At 40.9% G+C, this 26,587-nt stretch overlaps 1 protein-coding gene across 1 annotated transcript; it reads left to right on the top strand.

Moving 5' to 3' along the window:
- On the top strand, nucleotides 1-23,371 carry yjefn3 (YjeF N-terminal domain containing 3). The gene is made up of 6 exons (XM_004067592.4): nucleotides 1-329; nucleotides 9,102-9,210; nucleotides 18,288-18,398; nucleotides 21,383-21,496; nucleotides 22,460-22,610; nucleotides 22,793-23,371. Exons 1-6 carry the CDS (start codon nucleotides 268-270, stop codon nucleotides 22,987-22,989), a joined length of 744 nt encoding a protein of 247 aa, XP_004067640.1. The 5' UTR covers nucleotides 1-267; the 3' UTR covers nucleotides 22,990-23,371.
- Nucleotides 23,372-26,587: the final 3,216 nt, after the last annotated feature.

The following is a 26,587-nucleotide window of genomic DNA, read 5'->3' as shown; positions in this document are numbered from 1 at the left end:
AGGCCGTTTGTTATCTCCGGGAGAGAACCGGGGACGCGGCGCGGCGGGGACACAGGCAGCGTGCGCGCGCAGTTCCTACGTGCACGCGCAGGGCGGCCGGTGATTTTCGTCCAGCGTCTGGGCCAATCAGAAGAGGAGAAACGCAGACAGAGGGAGCCCATTTTAGTCCTCCTGTTGGTTGATTAAGGTCCAGAGAAGCGGAGGCGGGTTTCTCCTCATCCGTTCGCCTGATTGTCGAGTCGTTCTGGGCGAAAACAGCGGAACAAGATGATGAACCACAGCTCAGCTGAAGGAGAGGCGGAAAACACCGAACCTCTGCGATACCTCAGGTAAGCACCTGCTATTCTGTTCTATTCTATTCTATTCTATTCTATTCTATTCTATTCTATTCTATTCTATTCTATTCTATTCTAGTCTAGTCTAGTCTAGTCTAGTCTGTTGTAGTCTGTTCATGCTACAGGCCAGTTTCAGATATAATCAGATCAAAAGAGGATTTGTTTCAGGTGCGTTCTCAGTCATTTCCCACATTTCCATCCATGTCAGCTTTATGCAGCATTGCTTTGAACTGAAGTTCTGTCAGCTGCATCTGTCTGAGCTGCTGCATGTTCTGTGGTGTGACCGCCTTTCTGTACATGCGTGGTCGTTGCAGCATGTTTAGACATTTACTGCTGCGGCTGTAAAAACTATGACTGTCCTGACCGTCTGTTATGATTGACATGCAGACTCAGTCAAACTTCATTTGCTGTCAGAAAGGCAGTGAACAAAAATCAGTGAGGGAAACACAAACGCAGTTTAGGACAGTTCCATGTGTTAGATGGTCACAAACCATTTCTAACAGGGATGCTATCATTTACTTATTACTCATAGTATTATTTCACTCTTATTTTTAGTTATTTCTGAGACTCGTCTGTTATCACAATAAATGCTAAAGAAAAATGGACAGAAACTTATAGTAACAGCTCTGTTGCTATGACAACAGGACATTGCATTAAGAGTGGGTTCTTGGGAGGAAAAAATAGCTTCTCTCTTCTTTTTTTTTCTGGAGAAATGAAATTTAGCTTTCAGTTTAAAAATGAACTAGGTTCAGCAGGTCCTGTTGTTCCATGGTTTCTGCAGACTTGGTCTGACTTGCTTAGAAATGTCACTTTGTTGTTTCCTGAGCAGAACCTTCGTCAGTTGTGTTACTCTTCCTGCATGACCACAAAGACAAACAAACATCTTTCTTCATTTAATCCAATAAGGATGTGACTCGTGCGGTTTTAGATCTTAATGTACCTCAGGTGCACTAGGATCCTAAACCAATTACACTTAAACTATGCCTCACTTTGACACTGAGATACATTAGGAAATCTGTCTTTTAGTGGGATCTAAAATGATGCAACATGAGCGTGTGTGGGTTTGTGTACGGGCCGTGCACCTAATGTCAAGTTATGCTTTATTGCATCAGCATGATCTGTGCCTCTCTATTTAAGTGGGAGGATACTCATCTATTTAGACGAGAGCCCTTATTCTTCTGCAATCGCATGAGATCTAAACATGAGAAGAAGTACATGAGTCACACATGGACAGAATAATACCTATTCATTCACAGAAAATAACCAGAGTTTGGCACCATCCCTCCATCCATCCATCCATCCATCCACGCTGGAGCCTGTTTTCGCTAACGCCGAGTGAAGACGAGATACACAAAACCACAATGACACACAATTCATACCTAAGGGACAATTTTAAAAAATCAACAAAGTTTACCACAAGAAAGTTTTTTTCTTTGAGTAAAAATGATCCATTCTCAACTTTTCCAACAGGAGCTTGGCTAAACCAATAACTTGATGCAAAAGCAGTGGTGGTTCTACACTGAATTACTCCCCTTCTTACCCCCCCCCCCCCCCCCCATGACGAGGTCGACGACCTTGTTTTAATGCAATTATAATTGAGAACTGGATACAAAAGAAGTTTAACACAATTCTGCAGAGCATAATAACAGTTATCAGAACAGAAGCATGGCAAAAATCTTCAAAAGTCTATGCAATGCTAAATCAATTTTTGACGTGTTTGATAGAAATTTAAAAATACGGTGTATGCACAACATGCACATCCGTCTTTGCAAAAGTTTGGATTTTGTTTTGTTTTTGTGGGAGAAACACAGACACACTGCCAAGGCTGACGCTAGGATGATGTCAGAAAATTGGCAGCACCCACAACGAGCGAGAGGCGGAGCCTCAGAGATCGAATCGTCTTAATATGGGGTAGGAAATGAACTGAGAAAATAACTCACATTTCATCAAAGAATTTGTTCTTTTGTGTGCCAAAGGTAATGTAATATATTATTATATATTATCAAATCATATTGTCTGCTATAAAAGTCTTATGGATAGCATGGTATAGGCCCTTTAAATCAAACACAATATTAAATAAAATAAATATTATAAAGCACACATTTTTTATCACACAAAGAACACATCAAAATAATCATAACACTATTGCTCTAAGAACAGAGAACTCCAACTAAAACCTAATTTTCCTGGCCTTTGTTGATACAAGCTCGTCAATAATATCATCATATGAAATCTTCTCCCCTGCCGAGGGATTGATGGGGATGATGATGCAACGTCTTCATCCTCACTATCAGATCTTTGCTCAGATAATAACTGTGGAAATATGTGATCAGAACAATCAGCTCATGTTTTTTGTATTCAATCCTGTCATTGGGACATTTTTAGTTATTGAACTATGTTTTGTCACCATAGAGTTGTAATAAATGGTAAATATTCATCTTTATAATGACAGATTTTATGAAAAATCCACTGCTTATTTATGTAACCCAACAAGATGGAAAGAAATAAAAAATAAACTTCAGACATGCAGGCTTACAGTCAGCCACTTTAACTGTTAAAGCCTCAGTTAACTAATGAAATGTTAATTCATAATTATTAAAGTTATGACTAATGTTATTGTGGCAGCAGCAGCATGCTGTATAACCATCACAGCTCATTCAACATTTATGAACTAATTATACAATAAAACCGTCGTGTTACAGCAGACACACGGGTCATGACATTTGCTGAGGGTTGCCACTAATGTTATATACAGCTGTCAATGCAGGTAACGGTAGAACAAAAGTTTTAGAAGAAAATAAAAGCTTATAAAATAAACAATAATGTCAGTTGCAACATTTGGTTGTCGACGTCATTGTGGCAGGTGGCAGAAAACGTGCATCCTGCCTGTTCATGTCTGTCTCTCTGGCGTTTGCATTTGGCGTTTGGCAATAAACCTTCTTACCGAAAGGCGCAGACTAAGCCACTTTTCACATTGGTGAGCTCACGTTTTTCTTTTTGTTCCCGTTTTACATTTGGCCATTTCACACAAAGATTTACAAAAAAAACCATGAATTTTACATACTTAAAATGTGGGTTAAAGATTGTCATAGTATGTCTGACATGTAACCCTTGTGCTGTCCTAGGCACTTTAACGTTGGGAGTTGGGTCATCTAGACCCACTAGACAGTGCTCTGAACCTTTTTTCTTCAATGATTTGTGATCTTCACTGGTGTCCATGGATTACATGAAATCTTTCCACCTTTATCCACCTTTGTCATGGTAGGGAGAACACGTCAATGGAAGGGGGGGTCATCTAAGATAACACAAGGGTTAATGTGACAAAGATCCTTTGTATACAGGCTGCACTGCACCATTGCAGCTCTGCTTTCTCACATGCGGAAGTAAACTAGTAACGCTGATCACCACGATGTCTGCCTTTATTCAGAGCGTTGGACACATCCCTCTGATCCATCAGGTCGCTAAACTAGAATCTATTGCTGAGGTTCTGCAGAACTATGGCCCACATTGCTGAAAGCATTTTGGCTGATGCTCCATGCATTAGCCGCTGTGCAGCTGCACTGCTTCACTCGTTCTTATCTGAGCTACAAAGCACAACAATCCGCATTTTTACATGATACTGACAGCAACATGGCACAGAGTTTTGGTTCTGTACCTATCCCAAGCAAAAACTACCGTAAGTAGTTTATGTCTCACAACAACAAAACAAGCTGCTTCTTGCTAACACCATGTAGTTTTATTTGTGTGGTGCAGAGCTGCTCAGAGAGGCTCCGTGTTCTCTGCTGCCAACTAGCGGTTGGGGGTTCAAGAGGACAACAAGAGTCGGACGCTGAAGGACGCTCGTAAAGAAACATTGTCCTGACAGCATTTTGAATCGATACAAGTATTGCCATATGAACTATCGCCAAATCAATTTTTCTAATACCCCTAATGGACATTGGAGGATATTGAAGGATAGGCATTCAATAAACTTCATATGCTTCTGCCTCTAATTAGTTTTTGGTTTTTTGCTTATATCGTATAATATGTAAAGAATACAAATGGTACCAATAAAGGAGAGAGAAAAAAGACGAAGACATGGATGTAGATTTGGAGCAAAGCAAAATGAGAGAAAGAAGGTAAAAAAAAAGTCTACCTGGGAATTGTTTATTTTTGATTAACGTATAACCTGACAATAAAAAAACAGGAGGGATAGTGATGCTTGTCATCAACAGATGGTGTAATCCTCTGTGATATTCACTCCTGCTATGTGTTGCTAGTGTGTGCCTAGTTCCCCTCAGGGGCACTAAACTTTAATTTCAGTTCACCTCAGTCTACTCACTCAGAAAACATGTTACCTTGTAGAATAGTTGAGGTTCTTCCCTAACAATACTAGTGACCATTATCTCTGTTCTCCTGTGTTGTTTAGCAAATTCTAATTCTGCAGTATGTGTGTGTGTGTCTGAGGGCAAACCGGCGTGTTGTGTTTACGGAAAAACAGCTTCCAGAGAAAGTTAGCGAAACTTCATTAGAGGTGTTTCAGAAATTAGAAATATCATGCATTGCAACACAGGCTGCACGGTGGCGCAGTGGTTTGCGCTCTTGCCTCACAGCAAGAAGGCCCCTGGTTCAAGTCCCAGCTGGGGGACCTGAAAAACAACATCAATGGGGGACCTTTCTGTGTGGAGTTTGCATGTTCTCCCCGTGCATATGTGGGGTTTCTCCGGGATCTCCATGCTTCTAAATTGTCCCTAGGTGTGAGTGTGAGACTGAAGGGGTGTGTGATTGTGGACATTCTACCCTGCGACAGACTGGCGACCTGTCCAGGGTGTCCCCTGCCTTTGCCCACAAGTGGCCAGGATAGGCTCCAGCATCCCCGTGACCCCGAAAGGGAATAAACGGAATAGAAAATGAAAAAAAAAAATCATTGAATGAATATGTTGCACCACACTGCACTGCTACAGGGGCTAACACCCACAGGACTTTGTTTTACCCTCATTGGTCTCTCTTCCGCCTTCTCATTTACTCAGTTTTCCTAATCAAGACACTATATCTTTTGCAATACATTTGAACATACAAGCCCCAGCTTTAAATCCTCAATATTATAATGATTTATTATTTTCTTTAGTCTTCTTGATTAATTTTTTAAAGGGTCTTTAGATTTTCCAAAGTAACAAATTAACGTCACTAAATAGAATAAAACGTCTTTTTACTTTTTATGTTACAAACAGGAAACAAGCAAAACCAACAAGTTATACTTTAAACTTTTTTTTTCCAAGTCCTTTTTAAAGAGGGTCTATATCATAATTTTCTTAAGCCTATCAGAGTAAACTATATCCATAAATATGATAATATTTTACTTTTGGTACACTAAAGAACGATTTTTTAAGGAAATATGAGTTACTTTCAAAGCATATTTTCCTACCTGGAAGTAAGACGACTTGATCTCTGAGGCTCCGCCTTTCTCACTTTGTGGGTGCCGCCCTTTCATGACGTCATCCTAGAGCCGGCCTCCGCAGTGTGCCTTGCCCACGAAAACCAACATATCCAAATTTTTGCAAATATGGATGTGCATATCGTGCATAGAAAATGAAAGAAAGGGGATGTGTTAGCCTGGGGGCGGAGCCTGCCGGCAGACTTCCTGGAAGGGGCTGTTCCTCACTTTGTGACATCACAATGTGATAACCCGCTTCTTTTTGTGGGTTGGGAGGGGCTGGTGCTGAGAGGAACACTCGGAAATGTGTGAGCGGATCAAAATACCGCTTTGGATTTTTTTGCATGAGGAATGAACATTATTATACAGGTTGATGTCCAGGTGTATCCAAAGAAATATAAATCCATACCCAAACAAAAGACACTCGAGTAGGAGCTGTCTACGGCTGCTCAGCTTCAACAACAGGAGTTTTTTTTCCTTCAGATACTTCCAGACTCTGAAAAAAACAACATAAGGTGACACACAGAAATACCATGACTCTCATGGGTACGTGGGGTATTACAGATCAAATGGGAAACAAGCAAGAATCAGATCCAGATCATTTCACAAAGCCAAAGAGTCGACTTTCTATGTAGAATTGCTACAATTGGTTCATGCCTGAGCCCTAAACATGTCAACCCAAACCAGGGCTTCTCTGACTCAGGTTAATGTTTATTCATTCATTCATTCATCTTCTTTACCGTTTATTCCCTATCGGGGTCACGGGGTTGCCGGAGCCTATCCCGGCCACTTGGGGGTAGGCAAGGGATGCCCTGGACTGGTCGCCAGTCTGTCGCAGGGTAGAATATCCTCAATCACACATCCATTCACTCTCACACTCACACCTATGGACAATTTAGAGTTGCCAATCAACCAATGTAGCATGTTTTTGGACGGTGGGAGGAAGCTGGAGATCCCGGAGAGAACCCACGCATGCACGGGGAGAACATGCAAACTCCACACAGAAAGGTCCCCCATTGATGTTGTGTTTTTTTTTTTTTCATGAACCGGGGGCCTTCTTGCTGTGAGGCAAGAGCGCTAACCACTGCGCCACCGTGCAGGTTAATGTTTAGTGGATTTAAAAACACGTTTGATTTTTCAAAACTAATTTGTTTAAAACTATAACAAGCACAACCAAAGCACGTTTTTTAAAAAGCCACAAAGAAGTCATCTCTCCTCAATAATGGAAGCTTCTGAGTGATCTACAGACCCAGAAGATTCTGTCAATGATAACCCTTCATTGGTCTCTGGCACCACTATTTTCCAACCTACATAAAGCATGACCTGTTTTAACATGCTTCCCTTTCAAAGGTCAAAAATGTATGAATAATGTCTTACTCAAGTAAAACTAATTTGGCTCAATGGGACAAATGCAGGATTGTAAACAGAGAAAATCTGAGGACTAAAATGAACTTTCTAAAGATCCGTTTCTCACAGTGACTCAGGAAACATCCCTGAGGTGAGCTGTGGGTGACAGCTGCTGTCACTAAACTGGCATGGGTAAATGCCAAGATCCCCACATGGAGACACCGGTTTGCTCGCACACGCACACACACACACACACACACACACATGCACGTACACGCATGCACACGCATGCACACACACATCCACGCTGCAGACTTAGAACAGAGAATAATGTAACTGTCTGTGCTCATTTCTGCAGCCTTTTTATAGTTACAAATTCTGAATGTTAAGATAGTTACATTAATGAATTAGTTTGCACAAAAAAACTTGGCCTATCTTCTGCCCTTCCTTTTTCATTTTTACAAATTAGGAAGAGTGGAGTCCTAATTATCAGACAAGACCAACAATACTAAAATACAAAGACAATGAAAGGACAAAATGTAACTAAAAATACAATTGCTGCTTAAATAAGACAAAAATAGCAAAGTGTCATTCATAATCTGGCTTATTAGGATGGTGAACAAAAATTCATGAAAGTTGTGACTGAACTGTTACTGTCACTTACAGTAGTTTACTTTTCTTTAATGTTATAATCTAACCACAGGTTCCTACCCAAAAATCAGAAAAGGTCATTCCGACTGTCTCTCGCAAAGTCCAGCTGTTGACGGCAACTACCAAAGACAAGCTTGTTCCCAAAACAGGATCAGTTTCTTCAGTAATGGGAACTGGTTTGGTTTTCTGACTTCAGACTTGGAGCATCAAACCACACGCTGCAAAAACTGTTGCTGACAAAAGTGGAAGTACGGCGGATTTGTTTTGAACGCCTGAAACAGAGGCTCTATCAAGTGGGAGAAGAGATTCTTCTACTGAGATATTCCAGCGCAGCTCACAAAACATCTGCCCCACTGCATTACAAACATTTTTGCAGCTTAATTTAGTTGCACTTTCAAATAAAGTCAACTTCCAAAGGAGATGCTAAAATGGAAGTTTTTGTTAAATATATTCTGGCTTTTTGTAAAGGGAGGAGGCCAAATTACCCAATTTAAATTGAAAATGAATTTGGTGTGAAAAACCTGTTAGATCCTTTAGCCTAGCCTGGAGCCCTCCTCCCCTCTTGCCCCTCCCGTATGGTCGTCCCCGGGGCCCTCTCCTCGGGTTAGCCCTGTCAGTGTTGGGGCCTCCCTGGGTGGCTGTGGTCCCGGGGGCAAACAATGAGTTGTTGTTCTGGGGGAGTGAAACGGTTGGTTGGTTTGGCAGTGTCCATCAGTGCATGGGAGTTTTGCACTCACTGCTGAAAAAAAAAACGTTTTATGCTCATATTGTTGCTTTTCCTGTGGACTTTTAGATTTCTGTGGGGAGGATTTCCAACTCATTTTTCTGGAAATAATTGATAAAAAATGTTTTTGCGTTTCCACCTTAAATGTGTTTTTAAGGAACACCACTAGGTGTCTGTAGAGAGATAGAGATTCTAAGTGGAGGTCCGTACAGAACTTTCTGTTTAACTCTGTTGCTTTGTGTTAACAGATAATGTCTGCATCATCCTTTTCAGTTTCTTTAATGTCTTTTTAACTAAAAGGTCTTATTTTTCCTAAAACAATGGACCACATGTTATAAAAGCAGTTCATGCTTGATGCCTCTCTGTTAGATTCCACACAATCTTTTCATGGTCTGACATTAAGAATCTTGTTGTCTGTATGCTCTTTGCGTGGTAGTGTAGACAGTTTATCTTTAAATTATGGTAACAATTGCAACATAAAATGTGAGCCTATGGTATGAAAAGATTTTTGCTGCTGTTTATTTATAAACCAACCACTTTTCTGCTCAGGCAGCTTCACCTGTGTCAGAGAAAGTTTGTTCTCTTAGACTTCCACAGGTAATAATGATGTACTCTGCTCTGTTTCTGTCAGCAAAGGAGAAGCAGCAGCGATCGAAGCAGAACTACTGAGGGACTATAGGTTTGGACAGCAGCAGCTGATCGAGCTTTGGGGACAAGCGTGTGCTCTGGCCATAGCTAAGGTCTGGACCTCCTCTCATTTCTTCTTAATAATAAAAACTAAAAAACAGTGAAAGGTGAGACGTGTATTACGCATCATCGAATCCACCTTCATTCATTGGGTGATATCAATCTGTGCAATCACGGGGATCATCCAGTTTCACAGGTATGAATGTCTGTTTTCATTGAAGAGCCACTTTTTAAGAGAGATCATTCTGTGGATTTTTCTGTTGTACCATTTAAAGTCAAACCAAGCATCACAAGCTGTGTTTCCATCACACATATGTTCAAAACTTTATTTGAAATTCAAAAAATGTTGAAAAAACACAATTTTACAATAACACTGTTTCCATAAATTATAATAATGTGATTAAAACCAAATTCAACTCACAGGATAATTCATTCAAAAGCACGGATGTGAACAATACTTTGATTTACTGCAGATACATTTACATTTTTGCCACTAGCGCTCAAAAGGAGCCGTTGGCGTCTTCTTCAGGCCATGGAGTGGCGAGCTCCTTACATGTGGGAGGGGCTACAGATGAAGCCATTTTGGAAAATGGTGGTTGGTGATTTTCCAAAGGAGCTGTGGATCCAAGAATTCCACACTACACGCTCCACTTTTGATGATTCGTGTGATGCTGTGGGACGTCCGCTGTGCAGCTCCCAAGGCAGCCAGTTCCTACCAAGAAGCACATTGCCATCCGGTCGTTGGTCACATGACTCATTTCATTAAGAAAAAAAAAGTGTATCATTATTGCAAATCCAATTTTCTCAGTCAATGGAAACGCAGCTAGTGTCCTTTCTACTTTTTCACATTTAAACATGAAGTATTGGTGTCCGTGAAACCAGGGTTCGACTCCGGGCTGCTCCCTGTTCCCTTCTCTACTTCTGTGCCGGTCCCAAGCCCGGTTGCTTTGAGAGGGTTGCGTCAGAAAGGGCATCCGGCTTAAAACATTGCCAAGTTTACCATGCGACTCGTTCGCTGTGGCGACCCCTGATGGGAAAAGCCAAAAGGGAAACAAACAGTGTGTTTCTAGCGTGTATAAATTGTTCTAAAAAATGTTATTTTTGTGCTTTCTTTTGCTTTTCTTGTGTTGCTTTACTCTTGCATTATAGAACGATCAACTGTTAAATTTTCCATCCCCAAAACATGTAAAAAAGCTTCTACAACATCCAACTCAGTGGTTCTTCAAAAGCTCATATAAAGACACTTCATGCTATCATTTTGAAGCTGCAGTAGTCATTTTAGAGCAGCTCACCTTAGGGCACGACACCTGAGCACACCGCATGGAGGGGCCTGTTTTTCCAACAGCAGCTCTTCTCTCTGGTGTGGCTGCAGTTTTTCTGAGCTGTGGTCTGGATTCTGTTAAACTGAGACAAGAATTGAGTCAGTGGACAGCTGGGAGCAACACGCTGACCTAAGCACCGGCTTAGCTGTGTTTGGTGAATCAGCATCCAAGTTACCAGATACAAGAAATCCTGCTTTTGCTGTTTGAAAGAGGAATGACTAAACATGAAGAGCAGAAGCCCAAATGAGCAGTTTAAAAGCAACACCAATAGGAGAAAGTAATAACCTCAGCCTTAACTATCAATAAAAAAGCAGGAGCAAATCAAGTTGTGTTGGAGCCTGAGTAAAACTAAATGTTCCCCCTGTAGAGCGAGTTATTAAATCCACCACATGCACTTCCCCTGTAGTATCATTTCCTCTTCTAACCTCAAGCTTGGTCTTCATCATCAGACCAACAGCTTAGATTTACTAGACAAACATGGTCTGTATGCTGGAGATCACGGCTGCCCGAACCAAACCATTTACATGACATCACAGCTATTTAGGGGAAAATTACTGTAGAAGGAGATGCAGACAGTGCACTTTCACTAATTTCATTGCCAGCTTGTGGTTTTTGGCTACCAAACAAACAAGAACATGCACAGATTCTCATACCTACACCTGTGGTTACAAGATGAATGATAGGTTTTCTGTAAGTAATCTCGGTAATGTACCAGAGAGTGGCCGCAACAACCAGCTCCAGACAGTGTTTCTCTATCAGTCTCAGGCCTTCCCAACACCTAAAACACTAGCAAGCAACAGCATGCAAGAAGTTAGTCTGTAATTCAAATGAGGCGCTGGACTGTAGTTTGGTTTCATTAAATAAACATTAAAACCTAGACAAAACAATAAAAACGCCCCTCTTAGAGGTAAGATCGGGCCTAAAAAAATCCAGCCCGACCCGACACCGGCCCGCGGGCATTAAAGCCGAACCGGACCTGAACCCGACCAATTAACTTGATTTGCAGGCCCGAGCCCGAAGCAAACCCGAAATTTCCATTTATCCCATAGTATTTTTGGCAGAAAAAAAAGCAAGATTTCGGTTCGTACGGTAACCGTTCTGACATACAGCATTGATAAAGAGCTGTTTGACAACCGCCAGCCTAAGGAGCTTCTTTTCAGCCATTACAATATATTTATTAAAAAAGTCAGCGAGAGAGAAGCCAGGCCCGACCCGACCCGAATGTAATGATTGTCACTTAGTGCCCGACCCGACCCGGTTCTGACTCGGGCTTAAGATCTTACCTCTAGCCCCTCTCACCCTCCGCGGGTGGTTTCTCCTCCAAGCTGGGGTCCTCTACCAGAGGCCTGGGAGCTTGAGGGTCCTGCAGTATCTTAGCTGTTCCTAGCACTGCACTTTTCTGGACTGAGAGGTCTGAGGTCTTTCCAGGTATCTGTTGTAGCCACTCCTCCAGCTTGGGGGTTACTGCCCCGAGTGCTCCAATTACCACAGGCACCACTGTCACCTTCACTTTCCAGGCTTTCTCCAGTTCTTCTATGAGTCCCTGGTATTTCTCCAGTTTCTCATGTTCCTTCATCCTGAGCTTCCCATCGCTTGGCACTGCCACATCCACCACAACGGCTTTCCTCTGTTCTTTATCCACCACTACAATGTCTGGTTGGTTCGCCATTACCATCCTATCAGTCTGGATCTGGAAGTCCCACAGGATCTTTGCCCTCTCAATCTCTACCACCTTCGGAGGTGTTTCCCATTTTGACCTTGGGGTTTCCAGTCCATATTCTGCACACATGTTCCTGTATATTATTCCAGCCACTTGATTGTGGCGCTCCATGTATGCTTTCCCTGCCAGCATCTTACATCCTGCAGTTATGTGCTGGATTGTGTCAGGCGCCTCTTTGCACAGTCTACACCTTGGGTCTTGTCTGGTGTGGTAGATCTACACCTTGGGTCTTGTCTGGTGTGGTAGATCTACACCTTGGGTCTTGTCTGGTGTGGTAGATCTGAGCCTCTATCGCTCTGGTGCTCAGGGCTTGTTCCTGAGCTACCAGGATCAGCGCTTCAGTGCTGCCCTGTAGGCCAGCCCTTTCTAGCCATTGGTAGGACTTCTTGATATCAGCCACTTCAGTTATGGTCCGGTGGTACATCCCATGCAGGGGTTTGTCCTCCCATGAGGATCTGTCCTCCAGCACTGTATCCTCTGCTCTCCATTGCCTGAACAAAAGTAATGGCACACTCATCCAAATGGTCAAAATCAGGTGTCCTAATCTCTTGCCCTGGCCACAGGTGTATCAAATCAAGCACTCAGGTATCCAGACTGTTTTTACAAACATTTTTGAAAGAATCGGCCGTTCTCAGGAGTTCAGTGAATTCCAGCTTGGAACTGTCATTGGACGCCACCTGTTCAACAAATCTAGTGGTGAAATTTCCTCACTCTGAAATATTCCACAGTCAACTGTCAGCTCTATCAGAACAAAGTGGAAGACTTTGGGAACAACAGCAACTCAAAAACCAAGTGGTAGACCCCATAAAGTGATGGAGAGGGTTTAGAGGATGCTGAAGCTTATAGTGCAAAGAGGTCACGGACTTTCTGCACAGTCATTTGCTACAGAACTCCAAACTTCATTTGGACTTCAGATTAGTCCAAGTACAGCACTCAGAGAGCTTCATAGAATGGGTTTCCATGTCAGAGCAGCTGCAACCAAGCCACACATCACCAAGTGCAAAGTGTTGATGCAGTGGTGTAAAGCACGCCACCACTGGACTCTAGAGCACTGGAGACACCTTCTCTGGAGTGATGAATCACACTTTACCATCTGGTAAACTAATGGACCAGTATGGGATTGGAGGTTGCCAGGACAACGGTACATCTGGGACTGCATTGTGCTGAGAGTGAAATTTGGTGGAGGAGGAATTATGGTGTGGGGTTGTTCTTCAGGACTTGGACTTGGTCCCTTTGTTCCAGTGAAAGGAACTCTGGATGCTTCAGGATACCAGAACATTTTGGACAATTCCATGCTCCCAACCTTGTGGGAACACTTTGGAGCGGCCCCTTCCTCTTCCAGCATGACTGTACACCAGAGCACAAAGCAAGGTCTATGAAGACATGGAGGACAGAGTCTGGTGTGGATGAACTGGATTGGTCTGCACAGAGTCCTGACCTGAAGCCCATAAAACAGCTTTGGGATGAATTAGAGCAGAGACTGAGATCCAGGCCTTCTCCACCAACATCAGTGTGTGACCTCATCAATGCTGTTTGGAAGAATGGTCACAAATTCCTAGAAACACTCCTCAACCTTGTGGACAGACTTCCTAGAAGAGTTGAAGCTGCAAAAGGTGGACCAGGATCATATTGAACTCTATGGGTTAGGAATGGATGGGACTTCAGTTCATATGTGAGTCAAGGCAGGTTAGACAATACTTTGGTGTGCATGTGTGTGCATGCGTGTGTGTATATATTGCAGTGATGATCACAGACACATAGGGCCTGCTGTCAGGTGTGGCAGTGCGGGGAGTTGTCCCTTTGCCTGTCTGGGTGGATTTGGGTTGATTGTGGGTGTTTTGCCTTTGTGTTTTGTTGTCTGGCTGTTCTTCTGTGTTTTGCTCTTGGTTGTTTTATCCTGTTGTGTTGTTGATTTCTGCATCATGGGTGAGAGGGAGGGAGAGGATGACCCCCTGTGATGTTAAACGCATGGCGTTCTTAAAAATAAAGCCAGAGTTCTTCAAACTGCTCCTCTCAGCCACAGAACAACAACAACAGCGTTCCAAAAATATACCATTTTTTTACATCTACATCCACCATCAATAGAGGGTACAGAACAAACCTTTTCCAATGGCAGACTGCAGTGAAAAATACAGATGGTTGAATCAGTTTAGAGCTACTCATTTAACTGAAAGTAATGCACATCATCTCATCGCTGGTGGATAGGAATCCATGTAAAATGTACGGTGGCCGACAGGGCTCACACTACATACAAAAGAAACAACGCAACGGCATTACACAACAACGCAACACAACAACATAAACCGCAGCACAACGGAAATGATGGAAACAGAGAAAATGAGGACTTTTTTTTCCTACCGGCGGAAAAAAATCAATTCAGTTTCAAACAATTCGTTGCTCCTGAGAGCTACGTGATATTTGGACTAGATTAAGGTGTTTTCTTACTAGATAACATAAATTATTACAAATACACGTTTGTCTAAAAATATAAATTTACCCAGCTCTCCACATAGGGACATCTGCATCTAACGCTCTTTGTCTTTTTTTTTTATTACGAATTTTAAGTTGTAAATTTACAAGATAAAAATCTCGTTAATTTACAAGTTTTTATCTTATGAATTTACGACTTGAAATATGGGATTGGGCAACTATACATTAAACATTGTCCATATAACCTAACCTGACAGAATCAAACGTAAAAGGATTTATGCTAGAGTAACAAGCAAACATATGTTTTACATGCAACTGGAATTGTCACTTTAAAAAGTTATAATAAAAAAAATAATGAGTTATTTAACATTAAGGAGTAGGTAAAGTTATTTTTCATTACATTTAGTTACATGTATAAGTTATATCTGTCCCTTTGAGGACAGACACTATGCTAATGTGGCCCTCGGTAAAAATGAGTTTGACACCCCTGGTCTAGTGGGTCTAGATGACCCAACTCCCAACGTTAAGTGCGTAGGATAGCACAAGGGTTAATGGAGGAAGAAAGGATTGAAGTGGACAGCTGCACACCAACGCCGTCGGAGACAGCTTCATCGGGCTGCAGAGATCCTGCAAACCACCATCAATAAATAAAACATTAATGAATCATAAATCAAACAAATGAGCTTCCAAACATTTGGAACATTGTCAATAAACGTTCAGCTCACCTGTTCAACTAAGTTTAGTCTGTCTGCTCTGCTGCAGCGCGGCGTTCACTTGCTGCTCTGTATGCTCACCTCCACTTTAATCTCGTAAAATTACGAGTTTTGTTTCTCGTAAATTTACAGTTGAAAATCTCGTAATTTGACTCTTTTTTTTTGGCGGCCCTAAAACTCTGTTGTACCGAATAGTTTGAAACTGAATTGTTTTTTTTCCGCTGGTAGGAAAAAAAAGTCCTCATTTCCTCTTTTTCCGTCATTTCCGTTGTGCTGCGGTTTACGTCGTTGTGTTGCGGGTAATGTTGTGCTTCGGATAATGCAGTTGCGTTGTTTCTTTTGTGTGTGAGCTCTGTCGGCCACCGTAAAAATGCATTTATAACAATAAAAAATTGGGTCAAACTATGCAGTCAGGAATTTGCCTCACAAGAAAAACATTTTGTGAAATGTTATTTTCATGAAACAATTAGCCACATAGCAATCAAATAATCAGAGCTGATGTCTGCAGTAACCTCATCGCATGACTAATGAATAACTGTTTTAGCATGATTTAAAAAATTAAAAAAATTAATCGTCAACTTTTCTAGTCTTTGATGGCATCGGATCAAAAAGGTGCCTGAAATTTTTCTGTGCCTTCAGTGAGTCAATGTTTTCAGTAACAGTGAAACGGGCTCTCCTCAGAAATCACATTTGAACTCAGATTTACTGCTTTAGTTGAATCAAATCAACAACAACAAAATTAAAAAATACACAAATCCTCCGAAAAATATTAGTTCAGACCTACTTGTGTGTGTCCATGTGTGTGTGTGCGTGTAGGTGTGTGTATGTATGTCTGGGTGTGTGTTTGTGAGTGTGTGTACATGTGGGTGGGTGTTTATCACGCTATCTGTTGAAGGAAATTCTTACCTGATTGTTTTCCATGATTCTGATATTTTGTGTGGTTTTATACGTGAATCACACATGCAGTGTTGCTTAAGTGTTTGGTCTCTTATCAGCAGTGGCTTGAGGTCATTACCTGCTGTTGCTTCATTACTGCCACACTACATTTACGCTGCAGCATTTCTATGAAATCCTAGAACTTGATCACAGACTCAGTAAATGTAAAGGTTTTATGCGTTTGGTGCTCATTTCCATGGATTCGTTTGGGTTAGCTTACTTGTGTAGTTGAATCTTCTTGGTATATGTTTATGACCACATTCAGCTGCCCGAGCTTCAAAATAAAAAGCTTTTTTATTTGTTGTCCCATAATCTGAATCTTTACTGCTTTAACTTGGCAATCATCAGCCGTTTCTGTCCTCCATGTCCTCAGTTTTTCGTGATGATTCTAAGCAAAGTTTTTATGTTGCAAATGATGATTTCTAAGAAATTGATGAAACAACTATTTCTTGTTTTGGCATCATATCAAATGTAATGACTTTTATATACATAAAAACATTTCAACATCAAACTAATATTCCCATCAAATTGATATTCATAAACACGAGCCAGCTAAAGCAAATAAAGTAGATTAAAAGTAAATATACTAAAATATTAGAGACATTTTTTCCTTTGTATTATTATTCACTTCTTTTTTTCATTGTTAGTTTTCTTCAACTTGTTTTGTCCAACAACTGAGCGAACAGATGAGAGCTGAAGGCCTTTTGTTAGTAAAGTTATTCACCTCTTAAAATCTAATTGTATGCTTGTGAGTCAGGGAAAACTGGTCAGTCATTGTAAAACTGACATTCTTTATTTCTCATTTGTTCTCTTTTAATGCCTTACAGTTTCCTCGCTAAATTGCAGTTCAGCTTTTGCTGATTTTTCCTGTTGATTTACAAGCTTTTTTTTTACAGCACACTGTGTTCTGCAACCTGATTGGCTGTAGATCTTGTCAGTCAATCTCTTCCATGTCGCGTCTCCTGTGCAGAATGTGTTCCGTTTGTTTTCATTCTCTAATCTTGGACTTATTTTTCTATGAAGGTTTGAACTTTGAGAGTTTAAACCAGAGAGAAAAGTGTGAAAATGTTCATTTCTGTCTGAGAAAAGTGGATAAAGTGTGCAGTGAGGAGTTTTACAGCCTTAAAACATCTGGAATCCTATTATGCGGATCATTCGCAGGTTAATTATGGGACGTACTGTAACCCCCGTGATAAACTAGGGAACTCTGTATGTTATCTTTCATATGTAAATAGTTGGTTTTGCAATATGCACTGTTTTTTACTTTGTAGTGGATGAACGGGGGTATAAAGTCCCAAACTTATTGTTCTGACCCACATTTTTGGACTCAAATAAACAAGATTTCTGCCTAAACCTTCAAAAGCTTTTTCTGGAATTCCTTAGAGTCATTGGCCTTGACCATATCAGATGATAAATTCATCACATTGAATGATTCAGTAAGGCAAAATTTAACAGTACAGCTAAGGAAAATTCCATTGTGGGCCATTTACTGCTGCAGGGGTTGGTGGAAAATCTGCAGGCTAAAAAGAGGAACCTGTTTGGACTGTCAGGGTCTTTGGAAGCAAATGCCTGTTTGGTTGAAAACAGATGTGTGGGATTGACAAGGGACTGCAGGAACAACACAGAGAAGATGCCAGCAGCTCACTCCAGTTGGGACAGAAAGTGGGTTATTTAAGGAACCATCTCTCAAAGAGGATGCTGGTATTTTTTCCTCTGCACTCAAGGTTATTTACCAGAGCCTTCTGTCACTATGAAAAGGATAGTTATCTTATGATATAGCTGGCCTACAGGTACAGATAGCGTAAACCTGCACTGAATGGGAGGAATAAATTGGAGTCACACTAACACACATTACTGGAAAGCTATGTTCCTCCTCCCTTATTGTTTTCCATTGATGACATTTTTTATTAAATGTCCCATTTGATCTGTTTGTCATTTTTCAGGTTTAGTACTTCACTTAATGTTGCTCTTGGAACACTGTATTTTGTTTTTTCACACTTTCTTTTCAGGCTTACCCTCTCAGTTCTCTCACAAAGAAGCAGCCGACAGTGCTGGTGATCTGCGGTCCAGAACAAAAAGGCTCCATTGGTCTTGTTTGTGCACGACACCTGCGCATGTTTGTAAGTAAAACGCACCGTAGGTGAAGGTGAATCATAACTATCCAGCTCAAATGGAAAAAAAGTGACTCTCCCTTGTGTTGCACTAACAGGCAGGAGTGTTTTCAGGCCCTCATGTGTTACAGAGTTTCATTCAGCTCCTGCAGACGTCTCAGGGCAGTTATCACATTACCTTCTCTGCAAGACTACTCAGACAGGCATGATATCATGCTATTGTCACTCCCGTTAAGGCTGCCTTCAACCCGCTTTGCCTCCGCAGCCGCAGTGTGATGTCATGACCATTATGTCTGCCACACACTTACTGCATATCCAGTTTTAAGAAGAGTAACTCAAACACTACAGATCGACTGCAGTGGAGGAAAAGGACTGGGTCAATCTTTGGATTTGAATGGAAACACGTTTTACCACATGTGTTCTACACGCCACATTAACAAGCGTGTTAATAGTTTAGACTAAAACTATGTTTGAGCAGACTGTGTTTGTGAAGTCTGATGTCTCCCAGTATAGTCTTCCTCTTTTCAGGCTTAGTTTTCCACTCAGTTTTCAAGCCAAAAACCAGGTCAGAGACTAAAGTGTCTGAACCTTTCCTAAGGAAATTCACACAGACTGACTTCTACTACATGCAGCTTTAGTTTCTAATGACTTTACCCCATGTCCTTTTATTTTTTGACTTGTACTGACAAATTTATATCATTGAGAAATTTTTCCAAATAAATAAAGTCTCACTTTGCTGATTTTTAAATGGACTACAAAGCACACCACAGCAACTGGGACCACACTCATCTGAGTTTGATGTAATCTGAGAAACCAAAATGCTTACTTTGGACAAAAGATGCCTTTCCCTGCACTGGCATGCATGTTTTTAAAGAGCAATACAATCCCTGTCAGCAAGACGACACACAGGCACAAGCATGAGAAGCAGACTTGAACAGCCCTGAAGCTGTGGTGCAGATCTGTAAAGGGCATCAGAGTGCAGATATGATTGATTAGCCACAGGGCAAACTTTTTCTTCATGTTAACATGAAGAAAAAGTCCTTTCTACACCTTTGGTTTAGGGAGAGAACATCATGGACTACTGAAAAAAAATAAAGGTTTAAAAAACTTCAGGAGACAAAAAAATAAATATCTCAAGGTCTTGGTTCTGGGGTTTTGTTTGTATCAAAATGTGTCACATGATGGTTAGGCAGCATGTTCCATAAACCATCACTTCATATAAGTATGATAATGTACTCAACATTACATGATTATCTGGTTTTCTCCTTGTTTTTATGAACATGGGAAAATGAGGCTTGTTTAAATGAATGTTCCAGATCTCATATGACTATTTTAAAAAGTAAAACAGCAGCAAAGTATCACAGTCCAGGAGGATAAAGTGTTACCCAACAAGATGTTGGTATTATCATCAAAAAGGCCCACAAGGACATGCTCTTTTGGTTGAATTATTTTTAAATGTCATTTTTAAAACACTACAGCTAAATAACTTTTCTGCTTTAACCCATAAGAACCCAGACCCATTTTTCCTAAAAAAGTAAATCATGTAGAATACTCCACAAACAAAGTGGACCACTAAACACATGTCTGATATTTTTCTGTTACACTGATGTCACCATGGTTTCTTACGGGTTAAGATCTTAAAGACCCACTCCAATAAAAAAACTGTGTTTTTGGTGTTTTTAACATGATCTTGTAGCATTTTTCTCATCATGGAGAGATGTGTAAAAAAAAATTAAGATTAAAGTTGTTTCTGAGTATTTCTTTATTCTAATTGCGTAGGATTAGGACCAGATTAAAACCAGATGTTTGAAAAAGCACAGACATATGACCCAACTACTGCCGTGGGCGGGCCAAAGTCTTGTTTTCTCTGCTACAATTCTAGATCCATGAACGTCTTTGTTTTCCTTGTCTGAACTGAAATCTGGGTCTAAACTGGACGACTGAATAGCTAAAACATTCCTCAACATTTTTGTTGCACTGGTAATGTTAGGCAAAGGTTATGAGGGGCTGTAAGCTAGCAGGACAGTGTGTAAACAAAGGGATGATGGGAAACAAGGACAGACTCACTCTGTGCCAACATTCCTACCTACCGAGACGAATTACTGATGAACTCCTGCCACTCTGCAAAAACTATTTCCTAGAAAACAACAGAGGTTTCTTTTTCTTTTAGCTAAAAAACGGCATCATCATACTTAAAAGACTACTGTGAACACTTTGACATTAGATAAACAGAGTCAGACTTCAATAAAAAAAATCTGAATCTGACCTTTCCACATGGTTTTTTAGAACTACTGGCTCAACAAGGAAAATAAATCACGAAGTGGAAGAGGTAGAATGTACTGTTTGCCCACATATTTTACTTATAACTATACTTAGTTTCATCACTATAGACCAGGGCTGACCAACCCTGGTCCTTAACCCTCCCTGTGTTCCAGCTCTCCCTGCACTGCCTGATGCTGACTACCTAAACCAGGTGTGTTCAGTCCATCAGGATGTGGAATCACTTGGGTCAGCCAATCAGCAGCGAGCTGCTCAGGGAGGACTGGATGACAGGGGGGGTTGTGGCTCTTGAGGACCAGCCCTGCAATAGATAATTACATTTTTAAAAGATATATAAAGAAGAATTGAACACAATCCAACCTGGAAGCAGACAGACTGCAGGCACATGGTGGTGTTGCAGGTTTTGTGGCTGTGTAAAGGTCATAGGTCACAGGTACTTCCTGTTGTGTTTCACAAACCTCTCAGGCTGCACAGATCTGAATTTCTACCCTTTTAGTGCCGGGGAAATGTTTTTTATTCAGAAAGCAGACTATAGAAACTACACTTTCACACAATCAACAGCATTCTCACTCATCCCCAACCTCAAGTTAAATCTGCATGACCAAATTCTGCCAGCTGTGAGACCTTTTTAATGTACCTAACCTTTTTCTCCTGGTCATTCCTCTTTCTTGTGTATCATTTTTCAAAATTGCCTTATTCCTTCTCTGATGCAGAATTTTGAGCCGACCGTCTACCACCCGAAACATTCTCCGCACAGTCTGCACCAGGACTTCACAGTGCAGTGTGAGAAGATGGACATCCCCTTCCTCTCATATCTTCCCACAGAGGTCAGCCACATTTTAAATGAGCGACACACTTGGAGGGGGCCTAGCTGCAGACGAGATGGTGTCCAGACATCACTAGCCAAAAGCAGAAATTCTACAAGATTTCACTTTACTACTTACTTTACTACTTTTTAATATGAATCAACGGTTTAGTGTGCGAGATACTAATCGCTTGATTCCTATCTAAAAGGATATTAACAAAAAGGTTCCGATTTGTAAACCCAGCAGGAGGCTGGAGCTTTAGCTCCAGTGTTTACGTACTTTGTCGTGGAGTAAAGTGGCTTTGCTTACAGGCGCAAAGCCACTTTTCTCCGCGGATCAGCTGATTCCCATTGATTGTGTAATGAGTTACGGTATGGCGAACAGCATAGTAGATTTTAAAAGAGACATCTCTGGTGTTAAAGATTGAAATGGAAAAAGGACAAAATTGTTGGGGTCGCCTGTTAAATTAGTCTTTTTCGACCAAAAAAAAGAGAGTATTTTTTGACTGAAATGGGGTTGGGGACAGAATGGGGACTTCCAGATGTGGCTTATTATATCTGGGCACCATTTTGTTGTCTGTAGCAAGTTCCCACTGGACCAATTCAGCTATGATGCTATTCGCTGCACAGCTTTTCCTATAGGTACAGCAAAATCTGCTGCCTATCAGTTCCACTCAGCAGCAAAGCAAGGCTCTGTGCTAAAGCAACGCAATTTGGAAACTAGCACAGCTGTAGAACATTTAATACACCTTATCTACTAGCTACCATGCAGTAGCTCTAGAGAAGACTAGTTCATTATACAGCCTTAGAGGCAAATGTTTCTAAACAATCTGCAATCTGCAGAAGTTTTTTGTTTAGGATGAGCCGGCCTTCATTGCCTGAATAGGTGAAGTTCCAGAGGCAAAACAAAACACAATCTTACTCACACAGCTGAGTTTAGGATGCAAATGTTCTATGACATTAATGCTGAGATGTTTTCTTTCAGGTGCAGCTCATAAATGATGCCTATAACCTAGTAATTGATGCCATGCTGGGCCCTGAAGCAGACTGTTCCAACATTAAGGAACCATACTCTGGCATTCTTGTTACCCTGAAGCAAGTCAGGATCCCCATTGCCAGTGTGGATGTGCCTTCAGGTAAGGGTCAAAGTGCACAAATGAACCCTGAGGCAGGTGGGTGATAAAATGGTGAAAAAGGAGCCCCATTCAAAGAGAAAAAAAATTATTTGTGAGGAAGCATACAGAGGGCCAATGTCACAATTTATATATTGTACTTCATAAAGGAAGACATGTTAAAAATACTCTTACTTTTTTGGCAGGCTGGGATGCAGAAGAAGCAAACCAAGATGGCATAAACCCCGATGCCCTCATCTCACTGATGGCACCAAAGAAATGTGCTAGTGCTTTTCTTGGAAAGCATTTTTTGGTTGGACGTTTCCTGCCCTATGACATTCAGAAAAAATACGAGCTCAATCTCCCAGACTTCCCTGGTACAGACTTCTTGGTCAAATTGTAACTCTAAAACATGAGTGGTGTGGCCACTGGACCCTTGTTGGTTTTATATACATTGTTACTGTTGGTTATTAATGTCCATATTTTAGTTGTTTAGATCTAGATTCAATTTAGGCAAATGTGTAGCTGAGGTACCACAGAAAGAGAATAATTAGAAACCGGGTCATGGGAGATGACTTCTAAGAAAAAGCCACGAGGAGTCCGCTGGTAAAAGGTGTAGCATTGGTTTTCCCAAGAAAGATTCCTTTTCCATAACGCTATTAGCTGGAATGTTTTTTTTCTTATAAGAATTATTATTGTTTACCTTGAATTGACCTCACTCCATGAGTTGGCTTCTGAAGATGACAAGGGGTTACTTTGCAATAAAAAAATTCTTGTTTAAATGAGTTGCTGTTTTTGGTTGACGACATCTTTTTCCCTGCAATTACCTAAATTAAAAAAGAAAAAGGTCCATCCTCGTCCACAAAATCAAGCTTTCGTTTAAATTAGTAGAAGTATAACTATTCATTTGAACAATGGTTCGATTTGTATCAAAATTTGTAGCTGATGATCCAATTCATAGTCAATATTGGTTCATTTTGAACAATGCGATTTAATCTGATTCATTGACATAAACGGATCCAGATCATCTTTATCCAAACTTCCAGCAGTGAGACTCAGACAGAAATTCCTGCTACTGAACAGTGAAGTTTTCCAAATTCTTGAAATTTCTTCCAGATCTTCAAGTATAAATGAAATCTGTGTCCAAACAAACAAGTAAACTAGAATGAATGTCAAATCCATTCACATGTTAGTTTCCTAAAGTTCACCACTGTTGTTTTTCCACATCCAAAGAATCCAAAGGGAACATTCTTAGAACATTCTAGACACTGGATGGTCACATGACTTTATTCAAAGTCTGTCCACACATTGGACTGGAATGATGGATGATCAGTTTTTATGACATCATGTGTTGTCTGCTGTGATAATACTTGGACGTTTTTACGTTATAGTAAAAAATCTACTGTACCAGCAAGGCCAAGTGGGCCCCATATGGTATAAAAGTGGGCAGAAAATGTGGGCCCCGATTGGGTTTGTCTGCACTTTCTGTGGTGGCCCTACCTGTGTTTGCCCACATTGGCTTAAGTTAGTCGAGTCACTCAGTGGACTGGTGTGCTACGCCAGCCAGGCGCCCGGTGGGGAGCGCAGCGGACTCCACTTCCCAGGAGCCTTGCTGGCTGGGTTATAATTGATTAATTTCATTTTCAAACGATTTAATAGATATAGATTGAATTGATTAACAACTTGCCTCAGACAGATCGATCTGGTTGGATTGTAGGAATACAGCTCTAGAAAACCGTCTCTTCTGAATGCTTTTTAAAAAATCTTAAGACCAACTAAGAACAAATTTAGACAATGCAGATTTATCAAAGGCACAATCCTGCATATTTCCTCTTTTCAACACTAGATAAAGTTACTAACAAGGAAAATAAGAGACACGAGAAAAAACAAGGTAAAAATATTCCAACCTATGTGTGATGGGCGCCAGCACAACCCAATGGAGACACAGCTCATTCACTAAGATTTAAATCAGTATTTTCTTTGCGTGACATCAGAAATTTGTTTTGTTTGAAATTATTTGGACAACAATAATGAGGAATGGACAACAGGGAATGGACGGCTCTATAGGCTGTGACATCATGGAGAAATGGAACTTTCTTTTCCTTTGTGTTAAGTTAGTGGATGTGTTTTCACCCCGAGTGTAGTGTTTATGATGTGAACTGATCCCCTACAATACATGTTCCAAGGTGAGCCCTTGAAGCTGTATGGGAGGATTTATTTTTTGTTAGGTTGCTGATTATGTATGTGTAAGTTTAGATTAAGTTGACCTCTTTTAGGGGCCCAGTCATTGCTCAGTATTTTCTGAATATTTTTGGAAATAAAATATAGTATGCGCTTCTGTCTTTTACTGCTTCATACTGTGTTTTTTTTAAACTGTCTCCTTTATGCTCGTCAGATTTGGACTAAAACAAGAGGCATCACCTGCACTTATGTCCAGGGAATATTGGATAACCCTATATGATTACTAATTTTAGATCCCTATGGACCAGAGCTGGTAAATTTCGAGTGATCCCCTGCTGCTCTGGAGAAAATAAGTCCTGGAAAATGACACAGGTTTTTGGATTTTGGCTAAAAACGGCATTATTATATTTGAGAGACCATTTGACCATCAGATTGGGACTTTAAGCTTTTTACAGCTTTTAGTTCTAATTTTCACCCCTTATATCTTTTTACTTAGTCAGATAATGTTCACATTGAAATGAGGTATTCCTTTTTAACTAGAATAAAAATTCAATTAAACTGTCTTTTAAAACATCACTTGGCTCCACTCTTTCAAATGTTGATAACTAATTTTACTCAAGTACTTCTGTGCAAAGCTGGTAGAAGTCAGAACTCCATCTCCCACTCTGATCATCTGCGGGAACCATCTCCAGAGTTCTAAACACACTACATTTCCCAGCAACCCCAGCGTTCAGTTTCTGAGTGCTGCACACCTGACTCTCATTCACCAAATGAATCACAGTTCACTTAAGCTCTGCACTGAGCCTCACTCAGTACAAAGTATTGTTTGTGTCACTCTGCCTGCATTACCAAGCATTATATCCAGACCTGATCTTCAGATTTCCTGACCCTGTTTTGTCTCTGACTCCATTTGTCTGCAACCTGCCCCGAATCTCGCCTGGATCCTGACTACTCATGTCTCTTCTCTGATGCTCCCATGCTCGTCGTGATTGACTCCTGCCTGTCTGACCCTGATTTAGCTTTGTGGACTTTTAGCTGAGCAAATAAACCTGCTGCATTTGGATCCAGCCGTCTGCCTGTACTGTGACAAAAACACTGGACTTGTACTAATACTTTACTCTACAAGCAAACGATTGTTCAAGAGCCAGAGAACTGTCAAGTTCAAGTCTGGGCTCTTTGCCTTCAGTGCATTGCTGTACAACCAGCAACGATTCTGAGTTACTAAACCAAACCTGGACTTAAACCCGAGGACCAAGTAGCATCTGTCATGTGAGAAGAGAAAATAGAGAGGAAGACTGAGGCAAATGGAAAACGTGATACTCCATATCACAGAACCTACTACATGTATGAAATGGGCACATTCAAGGCAAAACATGATCCTAAAACATTAGCAAGGCAAAATAAAGCATTTTGGAAGAAAGTCTGAAGGTAAAGCTTTCTGCACGACAAAACAGAAACCACATTAGATAGACACACTCATGTCTGCACACACACATGTGTGTGAACACACTTCTGTTCTGTGGACAAACAGCTTAATTAAAAAAAAAGAAAGCTGAAATAAGCCACAGCAAGAAAAATAGGATTCAAAGGTGACACAATTCTTAGCCAAATGAGAAGAAACACTTCAGTGGTTTCATCTCAACTACATACATTCTGCCTTTTTCTGTGTGTGTGATTCTGTCTCCATCCATCCGTCCAGGTCCTCCCTTTTTTTTTGGCAGGGACCAATTTGCCAAGTTTCATTGGCCAATTCCAGTGTGTAAGGGGCTGAACTGGAGAGCACTGCTGATGCCTTTCTTATAAAAAGCTTCTGTTTTCTG

The sequence above is a fragment of the Oryzias latipes genome, chromosome 4 (assembly GCF_002234675.1).
Source record: "Oryzias latipes chromosome 4, ASM223467v1".
NCBI lineage: Eukaryota > Metazoa > Chordata > Actinopteri > Beloniformes > Adrianichthyidae > Oryzias > Oryzias latipes.
The sequence above is the reverse complement of the archived record's forward strand: the minus strand, read 5'-3'. Positions and strand labels throughout refer to the sequence as shown.

Excerpts from the sequence above, each read along its gene's own strand:
- yjefn3 (XM_004067592.4), top strand. The coding sequence starts at position 268 with ATGATGAACCACAGCTCAGCTGAAGGAGAGGCGGAAAACACCGAACCT. Across the intron at positions 18,399-21,382 it reads CACGACACCTGCGCATGTTT|AATTTTGAGCCGACCGTCTA; the intron begins GTAAGTAAAACG and ends TCTCTGATGCAG. Across the intron at positions 22,611-22,792 it reads CAGTGTGGATGTGCCTTCAG|GCTGGGATGCAGAAGAAGCA; the intron begins GTAAGGGTCAAA and ends CTTTTTTGGCAG.